The 24,981-nt window shown below is 38.4% G+C and overlaps 1 protein-coding gene across 8 annotated transcripts in view; it reads right to left on the bottom strand.

The window, feature by feature from the left end:
• EHBP1 (EH domain binding protein 1) overlaps positions 1-24,981 on the bottom strand; it is a 229,358-nt gene that overhangs the window by 54,345 nt on the left and 150,032 nt on the right. For all 8 annotated transcript variants that reach the window (XM_076334976.1, XM_076334977.1, XM_076334979.1 and 5 more), the window contains 3 exons: positions 24,454-24,502; positions 17,368-18,282; positions 15,280-15,423 (listed from right to left, as the gene is read on the bottom strand). In XM_076334976.1, the coding sequence (XP_076191091.1) occupies positions 15,280-15,423; positions 17,368-18,282; positions 24,454-24,502 (1,108 nt within the window). The remainder of the gene's footprint in view (positions 1-15,279; positions 15,424-17,367; positions 18,283-24,453; positions 24,503-24,981) is intronic.

Genomic DNA, 24,981 nt, shown 5'->3' with positions numbered 1-24,981 from the left:
ATCCTCAAGCAGCAAGATTTAGCCTCATTAACAGCTTGCATGGGCAGGTTACAACTCATAAAACCCTACAGTAAACAAAGTATATAGACACAGCACAATATCTTGTCTCTGAGTGACAGAACCCTGATTCCCTATCAGATTGCCTTGATTTACTTTTCTCCTAATGTCCTTCCCCTAGAAAGACAATGCTGCCTGGGCCCTGCAAGGCAGCGGGATGGCACATTGGCTTTGTTTGCTTTCTCACCCTTTAACTTCCCAGAAGGCACAGAGCAACAGTTCTATCAAAAACTTATTTGGTAAAGTACACATTAGAAAGACAACTAGAAAGCTTCCCCCCTGCTCCTATGCACTATAATAGATCAATTTAATTTAATTTCTAGCCAGCCAACTGATAGAGCAACTGATTTTATTTCGACCCACGGTATTTGGTAACATAAATTACATTGAATTTTGCATTACATAAAACTGCTCAAATCTCTACTATTTGTAATTCCTGGGATATAGGAACTTGTGGGTTTGATTTAAATGACTTTTAAGAAGGAATGTGCAAAATTTATATTAAGAGTCCCATGTGGTTGAACATCAAACAATTTAATCTACTATAGCCCACGTAGTTTAAAATAAGGCCAGTTACGTGTTTGTGGCAAATGTGCCCTAAACTGAGCAGGCTGATTCCCTGCTCTCCTTTTCTCCCCTCCTCCTGAAAGAGAACTTGTATCCTGAATTATTAGCATAGTCATTAACATCCTGGGGATCTCCAAGCAAACACAGATTATTGTGGCTTGTGTTTGTGCTGATTAAGCCAATCATCACCAGCGGACAAGAGAAAAAACAGCCTAGTTCTTGCTTAAATTCAATTCAGGTATTTGAACCCTCAGTTACTGAGCTTGGCAGAGGAAACACTGGTGGAAGGAGCAATGAATCTGAGAGCAGAAAAGGTAGGTAGATTAAGTTTTGAGGTACAGAACAATTATTAAACAGCAAATCAATCCCCTAGATTTTGGAAAGGAAAGCGCTTGGGAGAGGTATGGAGGCATGAATATAGATATTAAAAAAAAAAAAGGAGACACGAAGAGAAGCTCTGCACCAAGAAAGGACCATGCAAACACAGATACAGTGATTTTTTTCCTGTACAGTTGAAGAGAAAACTCAGCAAAATCTTTCACCCTCTGACATGAACCTGACATGCCAAAGAGACATTGAAGTTTGCTCTGTTATTTTCCCCCAAATACTTTGTAATGGTCTAAAAATCTGCCATGCGGATGCACGGCGAGGAAAACTTCACCATTTAAGGACAAACTCTTCAAGAATAAGTAATGTAATTCCTTGTTTCCCTCCTATAAAAATGTATTGGTATGCAATTTTTATATTTCACAGTTCACCGACATCTCGGCAAGCTTTCTTCCACTGCTTCAATGGTGCTACTTTTAATTTTATCCTCCTTAGTCCTAGTAATTAAAGTGATCAGCAGTGGCATCCCAACGGCTTTGACACAGCTACAACCCCCTAGCAGACTCCGGCTTTTGAGGGGAAGGGGAAGAAAAAAAGGACAGGAGTTTCATTTCACTGGAACAAGAAAATCAAGCTTCTCCAATCCTCAACTTTATCCAATTGTTCTTTCAGCAGCCTTTGGATCTTAAGAAACAAATAAAAATGGCTGCCATTAGGGGGTCCCTTTTGTACTCGCCGCAGACGGCAATGACTGACATTACTTTGGCCAAAAATGATGCTGTGGATTTGGGAAGGTGAATTCGAATGTGAAACATTGGCGGGACAGTTTCCGAGATCATTACCCGGCCAGCGATGTCGCTTGGCGGCGGCAGAAGCTGAGAGCTGACCAACTCAGTAAAATATTGAGAGCAGTGGAGTCTTGCAGGGGAAAAAAAACCCCAACCACCCTCATAAAACCTTAAATCACTGAAGATTCTGCAATCTTCTCGCATTTTCAAAAAAAAACCTCTGCCAGGGATTTTCAGTCATCCTGTGGCAGAATTTTGGGAGGATCCAAACTGAGTTTACACCAAAAGTCTGATAACGTATTATACTCTCCCTGTAAAAAAATATAATCCCATGAGCTGCATTTATTTGGTGTTTAAAAAGAAAATTCTTTACCATGTCCATGGACTGGGGAAAAAAAAAAAGTGGTCAATTAGTGATACTCCACAGCAACAAAATTAAACCAGAATTGTACCTATGAGGGGGAGTGACTCCCATAGCTGTAGGTTTCAAAATCGTCCATGGTCTGCCCTGAGTGCACAGTACATCTAAGAGAAAGAACTTGACTGCCACCTCTTTCATCATTAGACAGAAAGAACGGCTCTGTTATTAGCCATTCAGAAAGAAAAAGACTTCTGTGCTTGTCCAGAGGCAAGGATTACCAAAATGTACCTATTCAGTTAGTAGAGAAGACAGAATAAAAAAAATAAAAAAAAAATAAAATTACACGAGCTTTAAAGGTTTGGGCAGGCTGGGTTTTACTGTGACCTTGATCGGCTCTTGTTTGAGTAAATAGGATTTGGGATGAAACATTAAAACTGTTTAGCAGATCTTTTCAAACCATTTCAAACTTTTCTTATGTTGGTTTATAATATAACCAGACATGCTTGTAAATGGCCACACCTGCTCATTTCTCTGGGGATGGCCTGATCTCTGCCTTTTCTAACAAAGAAAAGACGGGAGAAAAAAAATCAGCCTTTCTTGTTGCAAAACAGAGTGGAAAGTCAAAATCTTTCTCAAGTTTGTCCCATCTGGTCAGATTAAATCTTTGATCACCCTGGGGACCACATTTATGTTTGGTCTCTACTACTGTTTCAGAACAGCTCAAAATACACAGGTAGTGAGCAAGATATGAATTGCTAAGCAGGGAACACTCGACATAAACAAAAGTGCACTGGCTTTGGATTTCTGTGGCTAGTCAGATCGTAGGAAGTGGTCAGCAAAGACAGACATAAACATCTTAGACATTTTCTGCCTTCTGCCTGGTGTCTATATCAGCTACCTTACTACCAATAAACTGTATGTAGCTTGAAAATATTTTTTCATGAATGTGTATCACAAAAAGTATCAAATCACTTGTCATAAAGAAGCAGCTATTGGCTTACGATCTATGACACTGATGGACTAATGAGACAAGACAGAATGAAAACAGAAGCAGCCCAAAGTCTAAAACTGGAAGAATCGCAAACAATGTCTTAACAAAGCTGTTCCCTTTAAGAAAAAAAAGCCCCCAAAATTCACAATAAAATGGGGTTGTGTGGCTGTAAAATGGAAAACATCTCCTTAAACCTAGGAGTTTTTTTTAAAGAAATGTTAGCCAGCAATTTTTTATTTTTATTTCTTTTTTTAATATAATCTATGTTGTTCTGGAAAACCTGTAATTCACTTGGTACAGTATTTCTGGTGTGAAGAATGCTGGCTGTAGAAAAACAATCCATTGATAATTTAATTCCTTGTGTCATCGTGAAATTGAGAAACTCTTAGTTTACTGAATGAAAAAAAAATACATATTTGAAAAAAAAGAATGGCTGACTAAGTAAGTATCACCTTGTGCTACATCCAAGGCCTCTTGCTGGTTGTCTGGCTGCTCTTTTGTAGGCAAAAAGGAGCTGAACGCTCTCTGGCTCCTTAGATCTGGCCCAACAAATGCACTGCCAGTCATGCACATGGATCCAGCTTAAAACCCAGTGTGAGCCTAAAAGAAGCTAGTCAAACTGGCACCTACTCATGCAGAAGGAGATAGATTTGTCATGACAGGCTGATTATTCAATGTAAAGAAACAGTTTAGCTTTTCTAATCTGGTACAAATACATCTTTCTCAGAGAAAAAAGTAAAAGGTCTAACAGTTCAAGTATTTAAAGTAAAGAAACCAACAAAAAAATTGTAACGTCAAAGTGAACCATAGGTATTTGTGCTAGAGCATTCTGCAAAACAGCCCTGCAGTTCTATTCAGATAAATAAGATTTAACCCGTTTAACCCTTTAGGAGCTGCACATCTACACAACGATCAAGGCAAGCATTTCTATTTCACACTGCACTTGGCTCTACAGCAAGTTTTAAGGACAGGCTGAAATATCTAATTCCAAATACACTTTCTGTTTTCCTTCTCTTCTCGCTCCCCTGCACCAATACTAAGAGTGAGGCGCTCTCCCGGCGAACAATGCAAGGGCAGCCTTGCCTACCAATGGGGCTCCCAAGAAAGATCATCAAGAAAGTCGATCTGAACCAAAAGCAGCAACAAAGTCCTCTGCTAACTTCTTCCCTGGAATTTTCTCTGCTTAGGCAAGTTTGTGCTCTCCCTCATCTGGGGAGTATAATTAAGGACAACAATCACCTAAGGCGTCGGGATCCAGAAGCTTGTTACGCCTGTCACCATGACTGTCAATGCTATTGGCATTACCCACAAACAAGGTCTTCAGCGTGCAGGCTGAGAAATATTCTGAAATAGTGCCATCATCCAGACAGGGCATAATGTCCCATCTGAGATCAATAAGTCTAAAGATGGTATTTTCTGTGCCTTTCCACAGCCGAGTTACAGACAGATGTTAAAGAAGCTGCTTACTCATTGTAGGAGTCAACATTCGTCGAGCTCCACTTAAGGGATTTTCTCTTGTGTAAACTTGACTTTATAATTTAAAAAAAAAAAAAAAGTGGCATTATGAAACAAAGACTTTTGGCAAGTGTATGGGATGTGTAAGCTGGAGAGCAGCATCTTTCAGACTGCCACCCTGGGAAGCTTCCTTCTTGGGCGGGCAACCCCGCGCCGAGGGAGGAGGACGTGCCCTCCTGAGGAATGCTCCCGGTTCACTCCCAGCAGAACAAAGCAGAGCGGGCTGCAGGGCGCCTCCGAAAGTTGTTTTCCCCCCCCCACCTTCTCTTAATTTTCGGAGGAGGGTGGCGGGATCCCAGTCCGCTTGCATGTGATGAGAATGGATAGAACAAGTGCAAACCTTATGCCTCCCTGGATCCTATTTTGCTGCTTTTTTTTTGAAAATGTCCTGCAAACTGCTGGCAGCTTGTTTTTAATGGAAAATACCAATCGCCTAGGATCTATACCTAGCCTTTTGCCAATAATGAGAAAACTTCACCTTCTGTCCCCAGCAATTCTTAGGAAATCTTTTGCTGTTATTCCTACAAATCCAATTACAGATTGTTGAGTAGCTAGTGGAGTAAGCTTATTGAGGAGTGTCACATCACTAAGTCGTGCGTATGTGTTTCAGTTTGTAATGTGGTCTGAGCCGCTGTAGAGGTGTCAACTTAAAATGCAAGTAAGTAGCAGAACAGGGCTAATCCCAGCCACTACTCCCCTGCAGCCAAATTGTAGCGCAATGAATGACAGTGGAAATGCAAAGATGCCACTGTGCTTATCACACACAGCCAGATGGTGGACCTGGATCAATGCACACATGCCACGATCAATGCATTTGATAAAGAATTAAGAAGAAAACTGTACATGTTATCAAAGAACTTGTACATGGCATAATTATGATTCTGCATGTGCTTACTGATGATATTGGAGACTCAGAGGCAGGTGATAATGAAACTGATAGGAAGAAATAGCTTAAAGGCTACAGCATATGGCCTCAGCACTAAGAAATCTTGTCAAATAGTTCAGAAAGCTTTTTTAACTGTTATTACAGGCTGCTCATAGTGCAGGCTGGTGGCAACGTTTTAATTTTTTTTTTTTTAAACCTGAAATGTCAAAAAGTTACAAAAGCTGTGCTTTTTAGAATGGTTCAGAAAATAATTAAGATGCTGTTGTGTTTTAAACACGGCAAAAAACCTACAGGTAGAGAGAGCATTCACAGTTTTTTTTTTTGGGGGGTGGTGGTTGGGCATTTTTTAATATATATAATTCCATGTTCCCTGAATAAATGTATTTCGACTTTAAGGGGGCTCGTGGCAGTTTAAGGAATGTATCTGGGTAGCAATTCACATTCGGCACGCCAATTTCTACAGATGCAGTTTCGATGTTATTTCTCATCAAATGTAGAGTATTTCCATGCTACCATTTGTGCTCTGTCAGCTGCATTACAGCCACCTTGGATGTGAAAGAAAGTAATTAAAAATTTATGGAAAATAAAGTCTAAAGTAATAAAAAAAATCATATACATTTATAATGTATAACAGGTACCTAAAATACAAATTCTCATGCTCCAGTTGATAGATGAGCTGTCTAATCAATGCCTGGACGTAACTTAAGTGCTCTCATTAGTGTGAAGACCTTCAGGCTAAAATAGACTAAATCCCTTAAAAATTGCTTCTGCAATAGAAAAATCCCCCTTACCATTTTCCTCTGCCTAAATCATATCAATTAAAAAGAGAGAGAGGGAGGGAGGGGGAGACAGAGGCATTTTCACATGACTTTGTTTTAACTGACACTGAAAAAACTATCTTCTGAATCCATTTTAAAATGTTTCAGCAAAAAAGTTCATTAGCAATCAAAGAAACAAAAAAATCACACTGAGTTTAGTTTCTCTTTCGCTTATAAACCTGGATCTTTAATCAGCACTAAGGCGTATAATGCCCATTGAATCCTTTACCTTAACTTTTTTTTTCAACCCCAAATATTTAATCAACATTGCAGTTTTACATTGAATTATAAAATTTATCAAAATGAGCCTCCAGAAGAGTGAAGCGCGTATTTTACTTGCAGCGGGCCGAGGAGGGACACCCCCCCCAACCCCCGAATTTCAATTTGTCCTGACAAACCATTGGGTATTAAATTCTAAAGGCATGCAGAGTGCATAAAGAACTGATGGCTTGATTAGCTCTTGTGGTGCAATTGAAGGAGCTGTCTCTCTCCCCGCTTCTCCATTTTGAGAAACACTTTGATCTCCGTTCAAGTCAATTCATGAACATCAACTGACAAGACTGCATGAAACACCCCAATGGTTAGGCCCAAACTCGTAGCAAACTATTTGGTTTCATTAAGGCTTCAGGAGAAGTGACCAGTGACAGTCCTTTCATTCAGAAGCCAACAGGCAAGTGACTATTTAAACTTTAATGTGCACAATGTACTGCTGAAGGCCGCTACACCTATAGTCAGTCACTCAAGTATGAATGCCTTTACCTACTATTTTGTGACATGTGAACTACTAAGTGCAGCTGCAGTCTCATTAATGCATTCGCCCAGATTTGTTTGCAGGACTAAAGAGATGATTCGCAGTATTTCTGGTGGGAGAAACGACTGTATCTTCAAAGGAAGGTAGAGCAGCAGGTGCTATATAAAAGCCAGAGATTAAAAAAAGATTGCGTTTTTAAATGCAGTAATTTACTAAGCATTTGCACGAACATAGCAGAAATATTATCCATTCTGGCTGAAAATATAAAAGAACTTGCATCACATCACCCACAAAACGCAGAGTATTCGGTCCAGTTTCGAGCTTTGCTACAGTAAACTATTCGCACATCAGTTTTCCCTTTTTTTAGTCGCCCTCTCCAAAGAGTCCCACTTCAAAGAGTTCATTTTTGCACCAGTTCCTGTCAATGCAGGTCAGAAACACTAAAGTGGAAAGTCGCTGCAGTGCCATGGCACAAAGAGTCTCTGCGGCTGAAATCAAACAAAGCCCAATTAAACTAATCATAACGTCCCAGTGAACACAAGGAAGCTCACCTTGTATTTCTGGACTTCTTGTGTGAATTCCCAACTCTACTCGGTACTTGGTACTATAATTACCCTGACCAAAATACTGTGAAATTACTGCTCTGATCTACTAATGGCTGCAAAAAATCAAGTCGTCGTGGTTTCATGCCAAGGGGCCGTAGCAAGGTGGTGCAACGCTTTCTGACAGAGACGACAACTTCTAAAAACTCAAAAGGGAAAATTAACGGGATGTGGTTTATGTTGCCAAGGACTGTTCATTAATTACCAATTTAATCACTGCTGGAGGCATGACATTACAAAAATCTGGCTGAAAGTTCTAATAGATTATGAAGACCACCTAAGAAGAGTGACCAAGAAATGTACAAAACAATTAATACTGTTTCACTGCTATCAAAGACACTCAGATTATTTTACATCAAGTGAAGCAAAAGAATTAGTAGCTTCACAGTGCCACCACTAGGAACTGTAAATACAATGGCACACAATTAGTAATGCACATGTGACTTTTCGTTCAAGGCATATATCCTTGGGAAAGCCAGAACATGATAAGGAGAACAAAAGAAACATTTTAAAATGAAATGAATAAAGATTTTAACTCTACCCTTGTGCATGCTGAGCAATAACAGAATAGGCAATGCAAAATACAGCTCTAAGTAATGGCGATATCATCCTGGGATTCACAACAGCGTGTACTGAACATCCACACACAAAACGTCCACAGTTATTAGCAGTGATAGAAAAAGAGCATTCCAGATGCTAAGAAACCCGGGTCTCGCTTCGTACACAAAGGGAGAGCTCTGAAACACTGAGACCTTTTTTTTGCTAATATTTATAAACGGATAGAAGATGCTTAAGTTTCTGAACTAATGTTGTTCAGATGATTTTAAAATTCAGTTAATAAATTGACAGCCTATTTTCTGTGAGCATGCAAGTTAATGTTACGGCTGCAGACTATGCAGCACCTTGAATTTACATCCACATAATAAATAACCGTGTATTTATATATTTAGGCCGGATGCTTAAGTGGTATAAACAGATGCAGCTTATGGAAATAACAGTAATAAAATTCAGCTGAGAATCTCACGCACTTATATCTAAAACTTAAACTGCGTAATATTCGTCTTGCATTATCAAAGGTTACACTTTATTCATGAAATCCCTCCTGGTATAAAACTGACAGTGCATACTAATTCTTCTTAGAAATTAGTTTACTTGCACTAATTGATTTATTTTCCCAGCTACATCAGGGAGTTGTCTCTAGCAGTATTTTTGTACAGTGAAATATCACAACTTCATAGTAGGAAAGTGCTTAAATAGATCAAATATGAAGTCAAAAGATGTAGAGCCTTCTTGGAAAGTTACAGATTATTTTTATTTTTCATGTATTGAGTAACGTTAAATAAAACAACTTGTTTGTTCTTGCCATCAAGGAAATGAGATCAGGCTATCTCAAGCTTCCCATGTCGTTATAAAGAAGTAAATATGAGTTCAGTTGTGGTTTTGAAGTGTTCAGTCAGCAGGTCTAACTTTCATTTAAAGAAAGGTATATTGTTAAAACAGCTATAGAACTTGGAATGCTCATGAAATGTAAATACTATACAGCATAGTCTTATCAGCTTAAACTGTATTTAACCACTTTATAGTGGCATACAGACAAGACATACAAATTAACAACAGGGAATAAGTTACCAAAGCTCAGGGATTACCAAAATAATGTTCAATCTTTTTACCAGTTAGATGGTAACTGCTTCTTTGTAATCTCAGGAAGATCTAGTGATCATATCTAAATCTGGTCACAATTATCAGCATGACAGACTAGTCTTTTTTCAATCAATATTTTCCAATTAATATTAAAAGACCAAGGTTGCCATCTGCAAAGTTCTACACCTCAATAAATTCATGTTAGATGTTTAATTAATAAAGATCAGTTTTTCTCTCTTTGTTTTTTAAGAAAAACAAGATGGGAATAACTTGGGAGTGTTTCCTTAAATTAATTAACATTACCACCTCAATCACAGACATTTATTTTCCAACTGAGGAGACTACAAAAAAAAAAAAAAATCCACTGATGAGCTAGATACCTTTCCTAACGCAACAGAAGTAAGGATTCTGGTTTCATGTAGAAATAAAAATTACTGAGTAAAGCTATCCGGTACTCATTTTCAAGAACCTGTTAAAATATTTGGAGGAAAGAATACTTGCAATGCTAACTTGAGTTTAAGGCATCTTTCAATCAAATTAAAATATCCTATTTTTGTTGTCTACTCTGAATTTGCATTCTGTACCACTTCTGGTCACGTTGACTAGAGTTTACTTTTCGGTCACATTTTAGAGCAGGACAGTTAGGAGTTTATTAGCTCAGAGGGGCAGCAGATTATTGCAGGACATCATCAATAAATGGGACCATTTATTAAAGCTTTTTTCTGAGCATTTAAAATAATGCTTTATTTTAATTTTATTGCAGCTGGCATATCCCATATCCATGCAAATGTATGAAATCAAAATTAAAGTAAGAGTATACAAACTCATCTCCTTTCAGATTTTGTCACTTTCTGAAGCTTTTCTAAAAAGACTTCCATTTCCAGTAGTCCACTGTGGATGCAAAAAAAGTTACCATTTTGCACTCAAATATTTATGAAAATGAAAAGTAATAGGCAATACAGATTGACACCTGAAGTAGAAAGAGCTTATTAAACATGAATTAGATACAGCTGCAACAAGTCCTTTGAGCAAGGAAGTCATAAAAAGCAATATTCTGAGCAGAAAGAAACAATCTCATGGCATAGCCCGTTCCTGCTGCCCTCTGTATACAGACAGTGTTTGCATGTTTGGAGGTAACAGCTTTTTGGTGAGGTACTTCGTATCTGCAAATTCTACTACAAAAGCTGAATATAGTCCCCACTGCTCTTTCAAACTTTTTTTTTATATTTAGGCAGCTATAGCTGTCATTCAACTTGAATAAATATGAAATAATGGTAGCAGAGATAAGTAAAACCAAATCTTTCTCTGTACAGAAAGCAGGCTAGCAACAGTTGCATTTAAGCACAGCAGCAGCAGCAGCAGGATTGCTCTCTGAAACACCCCTTCAGTTTATTAAGTTGGTTTTAAATACTTATTGAATAAATTGAGTCCCTCACAATTTTTACTGTAGTCATCCTCAGAATGCTGCTGTGAAAAAAGAATTACTACTTTCCTATTTCACAAGAGGCAAAAGACAGAGCGATTCCCTCCATGTATCACGCTATTGAACTCCTGCATCCCAGAACATATGCTAGATCCTAAATATGCAAAATTTTTGGCTGAATCCATACGAGGGGCCTAGTCCTGCACCTAAATTCACCAAGGAGGAATCCTTAGCTCCAGCAAAACCCAAATAATTTCAGGAACAATCTGTGGCCCGCGTTAGGAAGAAAAACACATCCTTTGCCAGATGAGCACTATTTTTCATTAATTTCATGCTATACAGCATTCTCTGCTAAAGCTATCTACCTTGCAAAAACAAGTTAAAAGAATTTGACACATGATTTAGGAGATACCAGAAATAAAACTACTGAGCACAACCTTAATTTTCATCCCGCTCTGTATCCTTTAGAATAGACCCTTGTCGTGGCACCACCTTTTACTTTTACTATGCCCTGATATTCAGCCCAGATCTGAGCTCTACCCAGCTCTACCAATACTTTGGTTTATTTTCACTGTTCAATACATAGGCCCATCAGTATGTAGCACCATTCTTTACTCCACAATATTCAAATCTTGCTCTGTGGACAGAATTATTAATTTCTTCAAGGGCTTTTCTACAGTGCTCATCACTACGGTATTTAAGTGCCTCAAAAGCTTTAATCACATTCCCTTCTCACAACACCCCGTGGTGATGTTATTACCCTGTTCTTCGGATGGGAACTGAGATGGAGAGATCCAGCTAAAAGGATCTAACACTGGGTGCTCACTCTGGGAAGCCTATTACCTGGGTTTTTTTCAGTATACTAAGCTTTATGCAGTCCTTTATGTGCCTCAAGCACAGATCCAAGTGATTTCCCTGACAGACCTGGATGCTCAATACCTCTGCAAATCAAACCTTCACCTCAAATGGCAATCTGGAAAGGAAGGATACACAATTAATGACCACTAGGAGGAAGTTTGGTTCAAAAGACTTAGCAGTACTGATCAGGAACTCTGAGGCAAAGGCAGCATTACATTTAATTCTTCCAAGCACCTTAACCGTGACCTCATCTTTTTGCTCCTTGCAATCCCTGCTTCGTTTGCCGCACACCTTTCATTTTCTGCAAGCGAAAGGACAGAGGTCCTCTGGACAAACAGCCTTCTATATCACCTCAATCCTCTGAGCTAAATAAGACACAATTGCTTTGGGGAAAATAGTATGTGATCACAAGACTGCATCATAATGCATATACACAAAGGAGGTTAATTAAAGTTGCCTGTGCATTTCTTAACTCCTAATTCCATTCTCTGTAATCACACTGACTCCATAACCATAGCCATTTGAGTTTACAGAGTAAACGACAGCTGCAGTAAATTTCCATTCTTTATGTGGACCAGTCATTAAAGGAGAATAAGACAAGCGTTTTGCCGCTGGCCTTCACAGATATTTGCTGACAGCGGAGTTATACTGAGATTCAAGAATTACGGATTCCACTCCACATTCTGCAAGTGAGGGTTCCCTGCTGGAAAGACCTTTTAGCTCTGTGACTCCCAAGTATTTCCCACTTGTTGTGGTCCTCTCTAGCCTGTCACTTTGCCAGTTAGGTTGCACAGACCAGCTCCAGTCTCCTCGCCTTTCCAACACCTCATTCCAGCCAAGCTGCCGCTGCTAACAACCATCACTACAGGCTGATATTTTACAGCATCTGGTGGGAGCAGATATGTCCCTTCTAGCCCTGTGATATTCATCATGAGAAAAGGTGAGTTAAATAAAAATGAGTAAGCTAATAAAAAGGCTCTCCTGGTTAAAAGCTAAGTGATTACAGCTGCTACACCAGATTGGAAATGACAGAAGCATCTTGTAAAAGAGTCACTACATGCACACCTACATCAAGAAAGCAAGCAGAAAGGCTGAGCTGTTTATAAATCTACCATAGAGAAAAGGATCCATGAGGGGATCAGTAACTCTGTTCACAGAGCTCTTAAGCTAATTCTTCTAGTCTCCAAAAGGCTGCATCAATTTTAAGGACATATCTATGATCCTCCCAAACCATGAGCATGTTTTCAAGGAGTTTCTGATCAATGCAGTCTCTTCTTAACTTCAAATACCTGCCTACAGGCTTGCATACCTCCGTACAGGCTGGCATGCATACAGCTTGCAGATTGCAGGCTTCTGAGAAGCTCCAAATGAGCAGACCTAACAGTGGAAAAACAACTACCACGGTGCAAGTAGGGAAGAAATGGGAGAAAAGGGGCTAATATGATACAAATAGAGGAAGTAAGCAGAGAATGACAGGACTAAATCAGTTGGGTTGAACAGGAATGGAAGATGTCTAAGGGAAGAAAGAGTAAAGAGAGCGGGTATTAAGAAAGAAAAGTTAAAAATGAGAAGAAAGGGAGATGAAATGGCCAGGGCAGACAGCTGAAATACAGTCTGAGAGAGAGGAGAGAACAAGAAAACACAAACTAAAGAAGGGGAAGAAGATGCAGCTTGGGATGCAACGAGAAATATGTGACTTAGAGGAAAATGGCATTGAGTTAACAGGTATATGAGCAAATTCAGTGCCTTAATCTTCTGCTCCCACAACTTCATCAATTTCTGAGTTAAAAAGAAAAAAAAAAGTAAAGCAAGTGAGAATACTGACATGGGCCTAACCCCAGAGCACAAACATGAGAAGATGGAAGCACAATGCAGCAAGAAAGAAGACTCAAGAAAAAGGGGTAAACAGCCAAGAGAATGGACATGTCATGGGAAAACAGCCAGTACTTCATGGGGCCAGTTAGTGGTCAATAAAGAGACAACAGAGATTTAAAAAAAAAGTGGAAGGGGAAAAATTAAAAAAAAAGACACGCAAGCCCAGAGTATATGATTACTGAAAAAAATAACACAGTACTGGTTCTACCAGAGGAAGGGCAAGGCTTAGGCTGAAGAAGGTCTAAGGTATTTGCTCTATGCTTAGAGGAGAAACAGGAACACTGTTTTTTTTCAAGAAAGACTTCTACCAAAACAAATCAGGCGAGCACATACCAAGTAACCTGTACTTATGACCATGGAACAGACTTGGAAATTTCCTCCCTTCTGTTGACCTCAAGCAGCAATATAACCCCACACACTGTATATTGTTCTCACTTGTTTACCAAGAAAACAGTAACTCATAGTTCTCATATGACAAATGTAAAGTGGTAACAGCAAGGCCTGCGAGACAAGATTTTCAAAAGTAACTAATGACTCTACATTATGACTTCTCATTTTGAAGTAAAAAAAAAAAATAAATACTACCCTGAGGCAGAAAGCTGATGGGGAAAATTTCAGCTCAAACAATGAAATACTAGCAAAGTTGTAAAACCTTTGAAAATAGGAGCTTGTAATAAAAAATGTTGGGCAACGTTAATTACAGTTGTTCCTGCCTGAGTAGTTGCCTATAGTATCCCTCCTCTAACGCGGTTTGATTTATGAAAAACTAATTAAAAAAAATCTGAAGTGACATTTATACTAAAATATACTTATCTAGGAAAAACTTAAATACAACGTAATGAAAAAATTGCACATATATCATCAAGTTATCATTATACAAATAAGACTTGTCTGCATATATGAATATATTTTGAAGAAAAAAGAAGTGTCAGTTTGGGGAGAGGAATTGTTAAGAAAAAAAAAGTACAGCATGGATCCAAGACAGTTAAGAGAATGAAATGAGACATGTAAATCACTGTACTCATTTTTTGATTGTTTGATCCCATTTATGTAAAAAGCAGAATCTGCCCCTCAGGACTAGGCTCTGAAAGATGTGAATCAGTAAAGATTCAAGCCTTTCTCTGTATCATTATTTTTCGGTTACATTTACATTCTCAGTTGCCAGTACAGTCTCTAATGCGCAATAGTCAGAATCACAAAACCCGCACTGCAAAGGTTTGCATAAAAATTAATTAGCTTTCATCTCCAGAGAGTATGCATCCTTCCAGGTCACCACGGAGGCCACTGGAGGTGCAACTGTGGCTGCTTCAACACTGGAGCTCATTCCCCAGCTCCACTTTCCCATCTCACCAGCATAATCAACTTTGGTGATAAAAAGGAATTGTTCCATCAACTCTTTTACAAGACTGTCACAAGCAGCTTCATTCACTGCAACAACACTTATGAAGCAGCAAGTAGCTGACATCACAGGCTCAGGGAATGCATTTACATTAACTGAAAAAAGAGAAGTAATCAAAAAAAGCATAAATTACTTCACTATCATTTAACAAGTAACTTTTGTTTTTCATTCCATTAGAAACTGCAGTGCCAATCAAAGAAGGTGCTCCCAGACCTCTGCTTCCAGTGAAGTCTAAGGCATCTTTCTGTTCACCAAAACAGCAGGAGAAACAGGCTTCAGAAGTGAACGAAGGGTACGCAACACATCAGAGCAATTCAGCGTGGAAAAGAAATATTCTGCAAGGACATGCCCCCACAAAAGCATATGCACATACAATAAATTTTAACTATGTAAACTGCCATAGTGGCCAATATTTCTTACATCATTCAGCTGCTTATTGCGGGCTGGGATGATCGTATTGGTTAGTTGCTTATTCCCTGCCTTTAAAGCTGCATCTCTTCTTGCTTGCTCAAGCAGAACTCTTGCTCGTTCTTTAAGTTCTTCCTGTCTTGACAACATTCGTTGCTTAAAAATAAAGAAATATAATTAACAGCAAGGCAGCCTCAGGGTACTTAATGTTTATACAGTAGTTAATAGCCAGGAGCCTTCCTATATAATGAAGGTCAGGAGTCACATGGATTACAGCTTCATGAGGGGACAGAGCATTCTATAGAAATGAAAAGTAAAGATGATCAAAATGTAAAATTAAAAAAGTCATAGGCCTTTATAATGTAAATAAGAGTTCTCTCCCCTCCCCTTAAAACTTAATTTCTATCAACATTTAATGCCTTTAAACTGCAACTGTGGAAAACAAATAATTGGCTTCATGGAAGCTATGTTAAATGTGCTATGTGTTTACTTATTTACTTTAATATGTATGCAAATATAATGCTTTGTTGACTACTTATATGGGTATCGCTCATTTATAACCTAAATTGAACACAAAGAGACTGGGTACAAGGCAAAGACACCTGCAAAAATATCTGCTTCTACTTCATTTATGAATATCCACAAGAAAGTCCCTTCTTCATACACGACTGATTATATTGTAGAGTAAAAATAATAGAAGGGGGGCTTCTGCATAGGCAACATGAGCAGCTCCCATACATATATACTCCCAAGCGCTGACTTCTTAGTCAAGGTCAACTGTGAAGACTCTGGGAAAATGTGTCTCTAGGCCTTTACAGAGGTAGAGCTGGGACAGATATTGCAGGTTGTGCTCTTGCAACAACCACGTGGAAATTGAGGTGGTTGACTCTAACCATCAATTGAGTGTTCAAGGTTAAGATTGAGGCTCACATCTGAGATTTTATTACCATGTGCAAATGCACAGAAGATTAACAACAGGGAACTGTCTTTAAAGCCATCTCTTCCTTTTTCTTGGCCTATTACACCTTGCACGTGAAAATCTTTGTAGAGAAGACATCCTGTCTCATCCTGCTCTATTACTCTGTATGGGCCAAATTGTTCCTTTCTCATCCAGTACACAAAGATGATGACAAAGAGAAACTTCATGGGACTTCACTAATTAAAGGAAAGAAATTAGCTGGCTATGGAACTAATATTTGGCCACTATCACCCACCCACGGACTGCTTCTCTTGCAATAAAATGAATCTTTATGATGCTTGCTCAGGCGAAAATGTAAAAATATTTGAAGCAATCCACACTACCAAAAGACTGGCTATATTCTTTTCTCATCAGAGCTAACGGCACAAAGCTGAACAAAGCCAAAATTCAAGAAAGCTCTTCACAGGGATAAAGTTATAAGCATGCTTTGGCATTTTTGTAAACAGGGCTGATAACATTTTTTACATATTTTTGTGATGATACTATTTACTGATAATACCCAGCATTTATATAATATTCAAATTTCATCCTCTCAATAAATCTGCAAGGTAGGTGGGCATATCCTTTTTATCTTTATAGAAAGGAAAATGATGTTGCGGTTAAGTAATGCGCTCGAGGTCCCTCAGTGAACAGCATAACTTAATATTCTGGGGCTTCTGCCTCACCATTGTGGGCTATGTTCACACAGCCATGTGGTTTCTCAGACAAGATTTGGAAATATGTTTCGTATATTTTAAGGTATTCAAAACTTTACATTTTTTGAATATGGATCAATGAATTGATTTTCCAATTTCTGCTTCAGCATGCAATACTCAGAAGAAAGGTGCCAAAAGCCTTGAAACCATCTTCTTCGAGCTGGTTGAGAATACAACATTACTTCCTTTAACTGGAGAGAGATTGGAAAGATTAACAGCAGGACAATTCCTATAAATGAATTTTTCATGTAATGGCTCTTTTTCAGCATCACCTACTTTCAGTCGAAGTATTGCCCAGCAATAAAAATACACTGCCCATCTTGCCATTTATACTGAAGATATGGTGTAAACTACAAACATGGAGAAAGAACTTAAAGAGCACCTCCATCCTGACTCACAGGCATACAGAAAGTTTAAATTTCTTACCTGGGCTGTTTTTGCAGTTTGATCTGCATGACTTAAAGCCGTTCTGGCATCATTGTCAGAATCAGATTCTGTTTGCCTCGGAGAAGCATGCAGTTTCTTTGCAAGATCTGTATCCTTATTATAGGAGTATCCAAGCTTAGAAGTAGGAGATAAACTCGGCTTTGTGACAGGTGAACCAGGATCTGCTCTTGTGCTCTCTGTGGATCCTATACATCCCAGCTTTTCCTGCTCTGAGAAACCAATGGTACTGCCTGAGATCTGGTGTCTCTTCTTGTCATTATCTTCACAAGCAACTGTGGGAGATGCATCCTCTTTTTGATCACCGACATGTGCCAAGTCACTCAAGTCTAAAGTGTCGGCTATCAGCAGTTTCTTCCTTCCAAATGTAGGCTGCGCTTGCGTTGTATCTGTACTGCTACACTTCCCAACGTCTTCAGACGCAGAAGTCCTTCCAGAGCTCTGCTGGGATTTTTGTGGATCCGTGTCACTTCGAGTCCTGCGAGAAGAAGGGGAAGCTGTGCTTGGGCTTAAATGGTCATCGGGAGTCTGATGCTCGCTCTCAGATTCGCCAACACCACTGTCATTTACAAATACGGAGTCGTCCTGAGAAGCAAAGTCTGCCAAAGCACTGTCCGGTGGATGCAGCTCAGGCTCCCGGTTCAGGTCGTTCAGCTCTGCATAGAATTTTTCCTGGTCGACAGAACTGTTTGTGTCCGTTTCATAGTTACCCACTTTATATGTGCTTTTACTACTGTTCTCCTCTATTTGAACCACGTTTAATTCCTGGCCACAGAAATGTGCCCTTATTTGATAGAGATAGGTCATAACAGTCAGTTTGTCAGGTATCGCTAATAAAACCATGTCAGAAGGTTCCAGCAATCGCGATATTCCTAAACTGGCAAACCCATCATATGCCTTTAAAAACAGACAAAATAAAGATTACAATGTGGTAGTTTCTTACATATCATAACATTTCAAGAATGCAAGTGGAAGTTACAGTCAAAATAAGCAAGCATAAAACATATCCAATATTACAGGAACAGTATGGGTTCAACTCTATTACTTATTATTCTTTTGGCTTCATTACAGTAGTTACTATTTTTTGTTGCACAATCCAATCTGAACTCGAATTTTCCTGATGGCTTCTAGATATCTCCCAGGGTATCTTCATAGTGATGCAAATTGAGAGAGTATGAGCAGAGAATAAGACGCTCAAATGGCATTGTTTTAAATATTTTTAATGTACTACCATATCATACTATACTAAAATCTTTGGTTACTCAAAATTATGCCACTTTCATGAGTAAAAAACTGTTCATGAAACTGCAACTTAAAAACCCTTCTGTTTGCACTAAGAAAACCTACCAATATCTTAAATGGTTCTCACTCAAGTAGCAGGAAACAAGCAAATAAAGTGTAAGAGTTAGACCAGAAAAAAGCAACTAAGGATGGCTTTTTAAGATAAGGAACAAAGATATAAGAAACACAACACTAATCCATCTTGGGCTTTATCACTGGTGATCAACCTTCTCCCTTCTACTAGTCATGTAATTGCAGTGATTTGTGTTGATGAAAAACTATGTCCAGATAGCCAAAAAGAACACCATCACAGATGACTTGATACAAGACATAAATCACATTAATCCAGCAAACAAATGTGTTGTAAAAACATTTGTTGATGCTAAATTTATAAGAGAGAGAGTGAATTTCATTCCCACTTCACTTTCATTTCTAAAAGCTAAACAGTTTGCAAGCCTCCCACTTTGTGAGGCCACATTGTCTTCTTTCTGCTAGCCCTTTAAGTGAGTGGGCTTGGTGCATCAGGTTTTTCTAGTTTTGAAGAATTAAAGCCGTTTCTCAATTTACAATTAATTGTTACTATCCTGGATTAACCCTGGAAGACAATATTGTGTTTCAAGGAAGCCTTTAAAAAGGCCTCCTGTTAGTATAGATGCACTCAGTTAAAACACTCGGACTTCTCCTCCCCCAGTAATTTTGCAGCTCCTTTTCACCCTTTTCTGAAGGGGTCGAAAATGTTCACAGTTGTTCCTACACTATTTTGAACAAAAACAGATGCTAAATTTAAGACATGGATGAGAACCTGTCCTTTCGCAAGGAAACAATAACACACATTGCTGGCTTCAACTCTACCTCGGTTTTATACTATTTCCTTAATTTATATAGTTTTAGAAGGGTGGAAGAAAGAAAGAAAAGAGAAACCAATATGATTTTTTTTATCCTCCTGGTTTTCATGCTAGTAAATGTTCAATGGTGAGTCAGAATGTGGGTCTGGCCTGGCTGGCTCCCGGCAGACCCGATTATTTTACTTGCTCTAAGAAAAGGAGGCGCTCTCATTCCCATTGCGATGTACTGGAGTCACTCCCTACTTGAGGGTCAAGTAGTTTTCATTTCAGCCACTTTTCAAACTCTGCTTCTGAGAGCTGGAATTTATCTTCCTGAAATTTTGTATGCTTCCCCTCATGCTCAGGTATAACTTGCCAAAGCATTTTTGGTGAAGTAATTTTTATATCTCTATAACAAATGGTTCAGAGAGTTTATGCAGACATAGAAATTATCTGAATAATTTATTGTTAAGCCCTTCTGGCTCTCCCTGTGCAAAATGATTTGGCTTAAAATCATTGCTGGTCTTTGTGGGGTATAATTTCTTAGGAAGGTTTATTATGAGAGATTGTTATGCCATTTATAAAAGCAGAGCTGTGCTTAGATATAGGAGTAGCAGTGGAAAACATGAATGTTGTACTTGCTGATACAAAGCTCCAGACAGAGCAGAATAGCAGGAAAATGATGTCTGGGAGGGAATGGAATGAACTGGGATGGTAGAAGAGGGACAGCTGTCATTTATCTGGTTTTGGGACACAGAGCTGGAGGAGCAGGATCAGGCTGGATACAGAGGAGAGGGAGACAAGAGAGGTGGACCCGAACAGACATGAGGAGCACAGAAAAGAGAGTTAAAGCAGAGCAGTGCAGGGATTTGGGTGGGCAGCCTAAGCCATGGCAGGTACCAGGAATGATGAATGCTCATACGCCAGCAGAAAACATGCTGGTATGAAAGCACAGCAAGCCAGCTGTGTTGTCCTGTGGACCAAAGGTAACACCAGGATTTGTTGTTTGATTAAGTGGGTCAGTGTCGATTCAGTGGCATAAATAACCTGTTCCCCCACACTGAAGGTAGTGGGAGTTACCATATGAAGAATGAAAGGACCTAAGGATGGGCTTAGCAGTCCATGGCAGCCAAAGTCCATAGACATGACTTGACCTGAACTCTTTTATACTCTTAATTTCTTATTTATATGCTAATAAAACTAAATCCTCGGAATATCTCCCAGGGTCTGTAAAATGAAGGTGGGGACAGTGTTTCAGAGTTGTTAGGAAAGGCACTTGCTTAGAATGGGTAATGCTAGAGCAGAAGGATTGAATTTGGAATGATGGATATTCTTGATACAACTGCAATCACTTTTTTACTGTCTGCTCGGTTCTTTTAGTGATGCTTGGGACTAAACACAATAGTTTTCCACTGATGCCGGATACTTATTTCCTATCCCCTCTCCTTCTCATTCTGGACAATACACATTCTTGCTTCTCTGCTTTTAAAGTGCACTAGATACCTAGATTGGCACACAAATGTTTTATAGTCATTAGTTCTATAAATAGCAATCGTATGTTCTGTATGTGTCAATATAGCAGTGTGTGATGGGTTCTCCTTCACTGTTAGAAAAGCAGGGAGCTTCTTGATATTCCGGTGTATTTATAAATGTCTAGTGTTTCTAACTAGTTTGTAACTAGTTTGTAACATGGTATTAACAGAGTAAATTTTCCAAGTCAAATAACTTTTTGTTAAACAGAGGCATAACTAAGCCTCGATTTTGCAAATGTTTATATGCATGTTTAACTATGCTCCTGCATGATCCTACCAAGGTCAACAAGCAACTCCTACACACACAATTAAATATGTGCTTATGATTTTGTGGAATCAAATAGTAGAAGCGAGCACGAACATCTGTTACAAAAATATGGCTGCCAGCTCAAAGGTAAGGAATTTTTTTCCATTTTGACTCAATGCTATCCCTGTAATTCTGAATTCTTCTGTTTAAATATATATTTTAAAAGGATTCCTTCCTTGCGAAATGGAATATTTTGTCAAGACAATCACTCGAGTTCAAATGTGTTGAGGAGTTTAGTAGAAATGGTCAAAAACTGGGGAAAAAAGAAAGGAAAAAAAAAAGCATGACAAAAATTGAAAGTGCCAATCGAACATCCAGAAGATATATTAATATTTCCACACAATAATCCCTCAAATGAAACAAGCTTCTCTAAACGATAAAGTAATTAAAAACAGAAGTTCATTAGTAGAACCATACTGTTGTGCCCTTCCACTTCTCGCCCTTTCATCCCCTCCAATCTCCAGCCAAGTGTAGTTCAGTAGCTTACATTTTTAAAGTGCAGGACATGTTATTAGCAATATGAAAAATTTCTATTCTTGATTAAGGACTATACTGCCAGTATGCTGTAATTTTAACACATTTTTCATTATTATTTACCAATAATGAAATGGACATAGTAAATAAAATTAGTTGGTTAACGTTATTGGGAAGGCTATATGGACAGTTAGATATATGTGACATTTAAGTAGAACTGTAACACTTTGGATCAGCTGGGAAGGTATCCCTGTAATGTTTTTAATTTTCTCAAAGATAATCCTGGTTTCTCTTTTGTTCCTCACAGAAATTTGAATTTGCAAGGAGCACAATGCACCGAAAATATATCTGAATTCTGACGTTAATGTAAACTGGAGTAGTTGTTGGGGTTTTTTTTTTGGTTTTGGTTTTTTTTTTAGAGACATAATTATATTGTGGAAATTACAATACATACATACACACACACGTATGTATATTCAAGCCACTAAACCTACTTACCTATCTCCTGATGAAGTTTTTTCTTTTTTATTTTTTAATTTACTGACAAGCTGATTGACAGACATCAATTGGGATCCATCAGCACAAGCACCACAGGCAGTATTCCAACCATTTCCCAACTATGTAAGACACTGACATATTGGCCGAGATCAGATGTCACAGGTAAATACCCTTTTTTATTCTGCATCAGTGGCAGCACCAATTTGGCAAATGACTAATGTGCGTTACAAAGAAACTCCGATGATGCGCTTTTTGTAACAGTGCATTTCAATGTGTAACTATACACAGTAATTGCACTGAAATAGTTGTCTCTTAAGATTTCTTTTTTTATTAAAATACAAACGAGGTCACGCACTTCTAAAAGATATAGTCTTATGGGTTAATCTTTAATCTATGGTCAGTCACCTCTTACCTCCTTTCCTTGGGGGGGGGGGGGGGGGGGGAAGAGATGCTTCAGACAAAGAAAATTGTCCTATTCATCCATAGATGTTATTTTAATTGGTTAGGTGGAATCATTGTCAAATGTGTTACATATCTGCATGGAATTTATAGGCAGCCATTGTTGCCAGTGCTGCATTCACTCAACCAAGGGCACACGGGGTTATCAGGCAGAACTGTGTGAGACCAGGAAATAAATCTGCAGGAAGCAACTGAGATACTCAATGTAGCTGTCAGGTGAAGGCTTGCAAAGTGATGAAAGAAAAAAACTGCACAATAACAACAATCATTACTTCTTCAATCCTGGGAACTATATCCTGTTAGAGAGACGGGCTAAAAAGTTCACCATTTGCCATCACAGTTTCATAAAGAAAAGATGACTGATCGTACCGCTAACATTTTTAATTAATAAACTAGTCTTTCTTTTTTATAATCCGGCTTAATTAGCCTGGACGTTCAACGAAACTTGAAGTACAAAAACATATGGTCACAGAAAACACTGTGATGTCATGGATAATCCACTTAGGTCATCATAAGACCCTGTATTATTATGAAAAAGATATCATTGGCCAAATCACTCATTAGATAACAGTAGCTCAGGGATATTTCATTATTTTTAATACTTAAGTACTATTTTAAAGACAAGTAACTCCCTGGCTAACACATAAGTGTGCAGGCACATTAAAATGTAATTACCCTAAACACAAATGAATTTTAATAAAGTGCTTTCAGAAATTCCACATATCTACAATCTAATACTCTTTAGTTATATTTGCTGTATAATACTGAACCTAAATAATTTAGTCAAAGTATATTTTTATACCTTCATCCCAATTCAATTTAGTGTTTTTAAAGCAGTATAAAAATAAAATCACAGCATTGAGAAGGCAGCTACTTAAAAACAATTTTCAGATGACCTTCAGGAACAATTTTATTATCAGTGACTCACATGAAAATTATGATTTCTAAACATGTCCCTAGGGCTCAACTGAAGTTTGTAACATGTCTAAAATAGTGAGCAGAAATAAAAAAAATCTTCTGGTGATTCCCAAATTGAGTTCCTGTATCTTCCAGAGAAACTTTTTACATTTTTGCATCACAAAGGTACAAAGAGTGGTTTAAAACAGCTGCTCAGCACAATGTTATCAACTATTTTGCTAATATTTCAGTTTATTTGCAAAGTATTGCCTCAACACTTTTTATCCTAAACTTTCCATGTTGCATCCACTACTTCACTCAGCTGCGCAGTATAAAAGTAGGTGTAAAATTTCATCTTTAAAAATATAAAAATCACCATCAAAGCAACATCGACTGCAACCGATGCACGGAGCCCTGTTAAAGCAACAGAAAGCAAAGTCTTGCATACGACAAACCAAGAGCAGTTACGATTTTCATTTTTTTTTTAATTGCGTGGCTGATTGGAAAAATGAGAGAAGTGATCACAGAAGGCTGGCCAGCCCTTTCCTCCGCTTTCACAGTTAATGTAGGCCATACAAATATTAAACTCTAATGCCGGCCTTGCACTTGTTGTGAATGTTAAAGACCATGACAAACTAGAGTCAATAATGCATCCGATTTGAACCGCGGGAGGTTGAATACCTTCTGTGAGCCGCAGTTGTGACCTTACGAAACAACCCCACTTTCCCAAAATTAATAAAAACCTGCAGTGAAGCCAAAATTGAAGCTATGTCTTTTTTTTCCTGGCAGTTCTTACCTTTTTGTTGTTCTCTTTAATATCTTGAGGATTCAGGAACTTGTAGTCACTGAGGGGGAAAATGGCACAGTGGGTATGTACAGTATTTGATAAAAGCAGCAGTTTTAAAACAAACTGAATCTAAAAATTTGACATACAATAATATCATACAGTAACTAGCAATTTCACAGCAATTCAATCAACAAAACTAATAGTGTGGAAAATTAAAGGAATAAATAAATAAATAAATAAACAAACACCGATTACATGTTTCATTGCCTGAAGCTTTCCATCTAAAAAAGAAGTTAAGGCAGGGACTAGAGGCCGGCCTTGACAACCAAATTTACCAGGAGGTAATCCGTCCTTGTCAGCGTACAAAGAGCTACAGGCTTATTCCTCTCATGTCATTTCAACACTGGCACAATTTTCATAATCATCTTGAAGTCAGTTCTTTGTATAAGATTAAGAAGAAGAAAAACAAATCACAGAGAGGGGAGAAACAATTGTTTATGCAACAAGGGAGAGCAAAGAGGTCATAAAGTTTGAGCA

This window comes from Aptenodytes patagonicus, chromosome 3 (assembly GCF_965638725.1).
Source record: "Aptenodytes patagonicus chromosome 3, bAptPat1.pri.cur, whole genome shotgun sequence".
NCBI lineage: Eukaryota > Metazoa > Chordata > Aves > Sphenisciformes > Spheniscidae > Aptenodytes > Aptenodytes patagonicus.
Note: the sequence above shows the minus strand (reverse complement) of the source record. Positions and strands in the feature narration are given on the sequence as shown.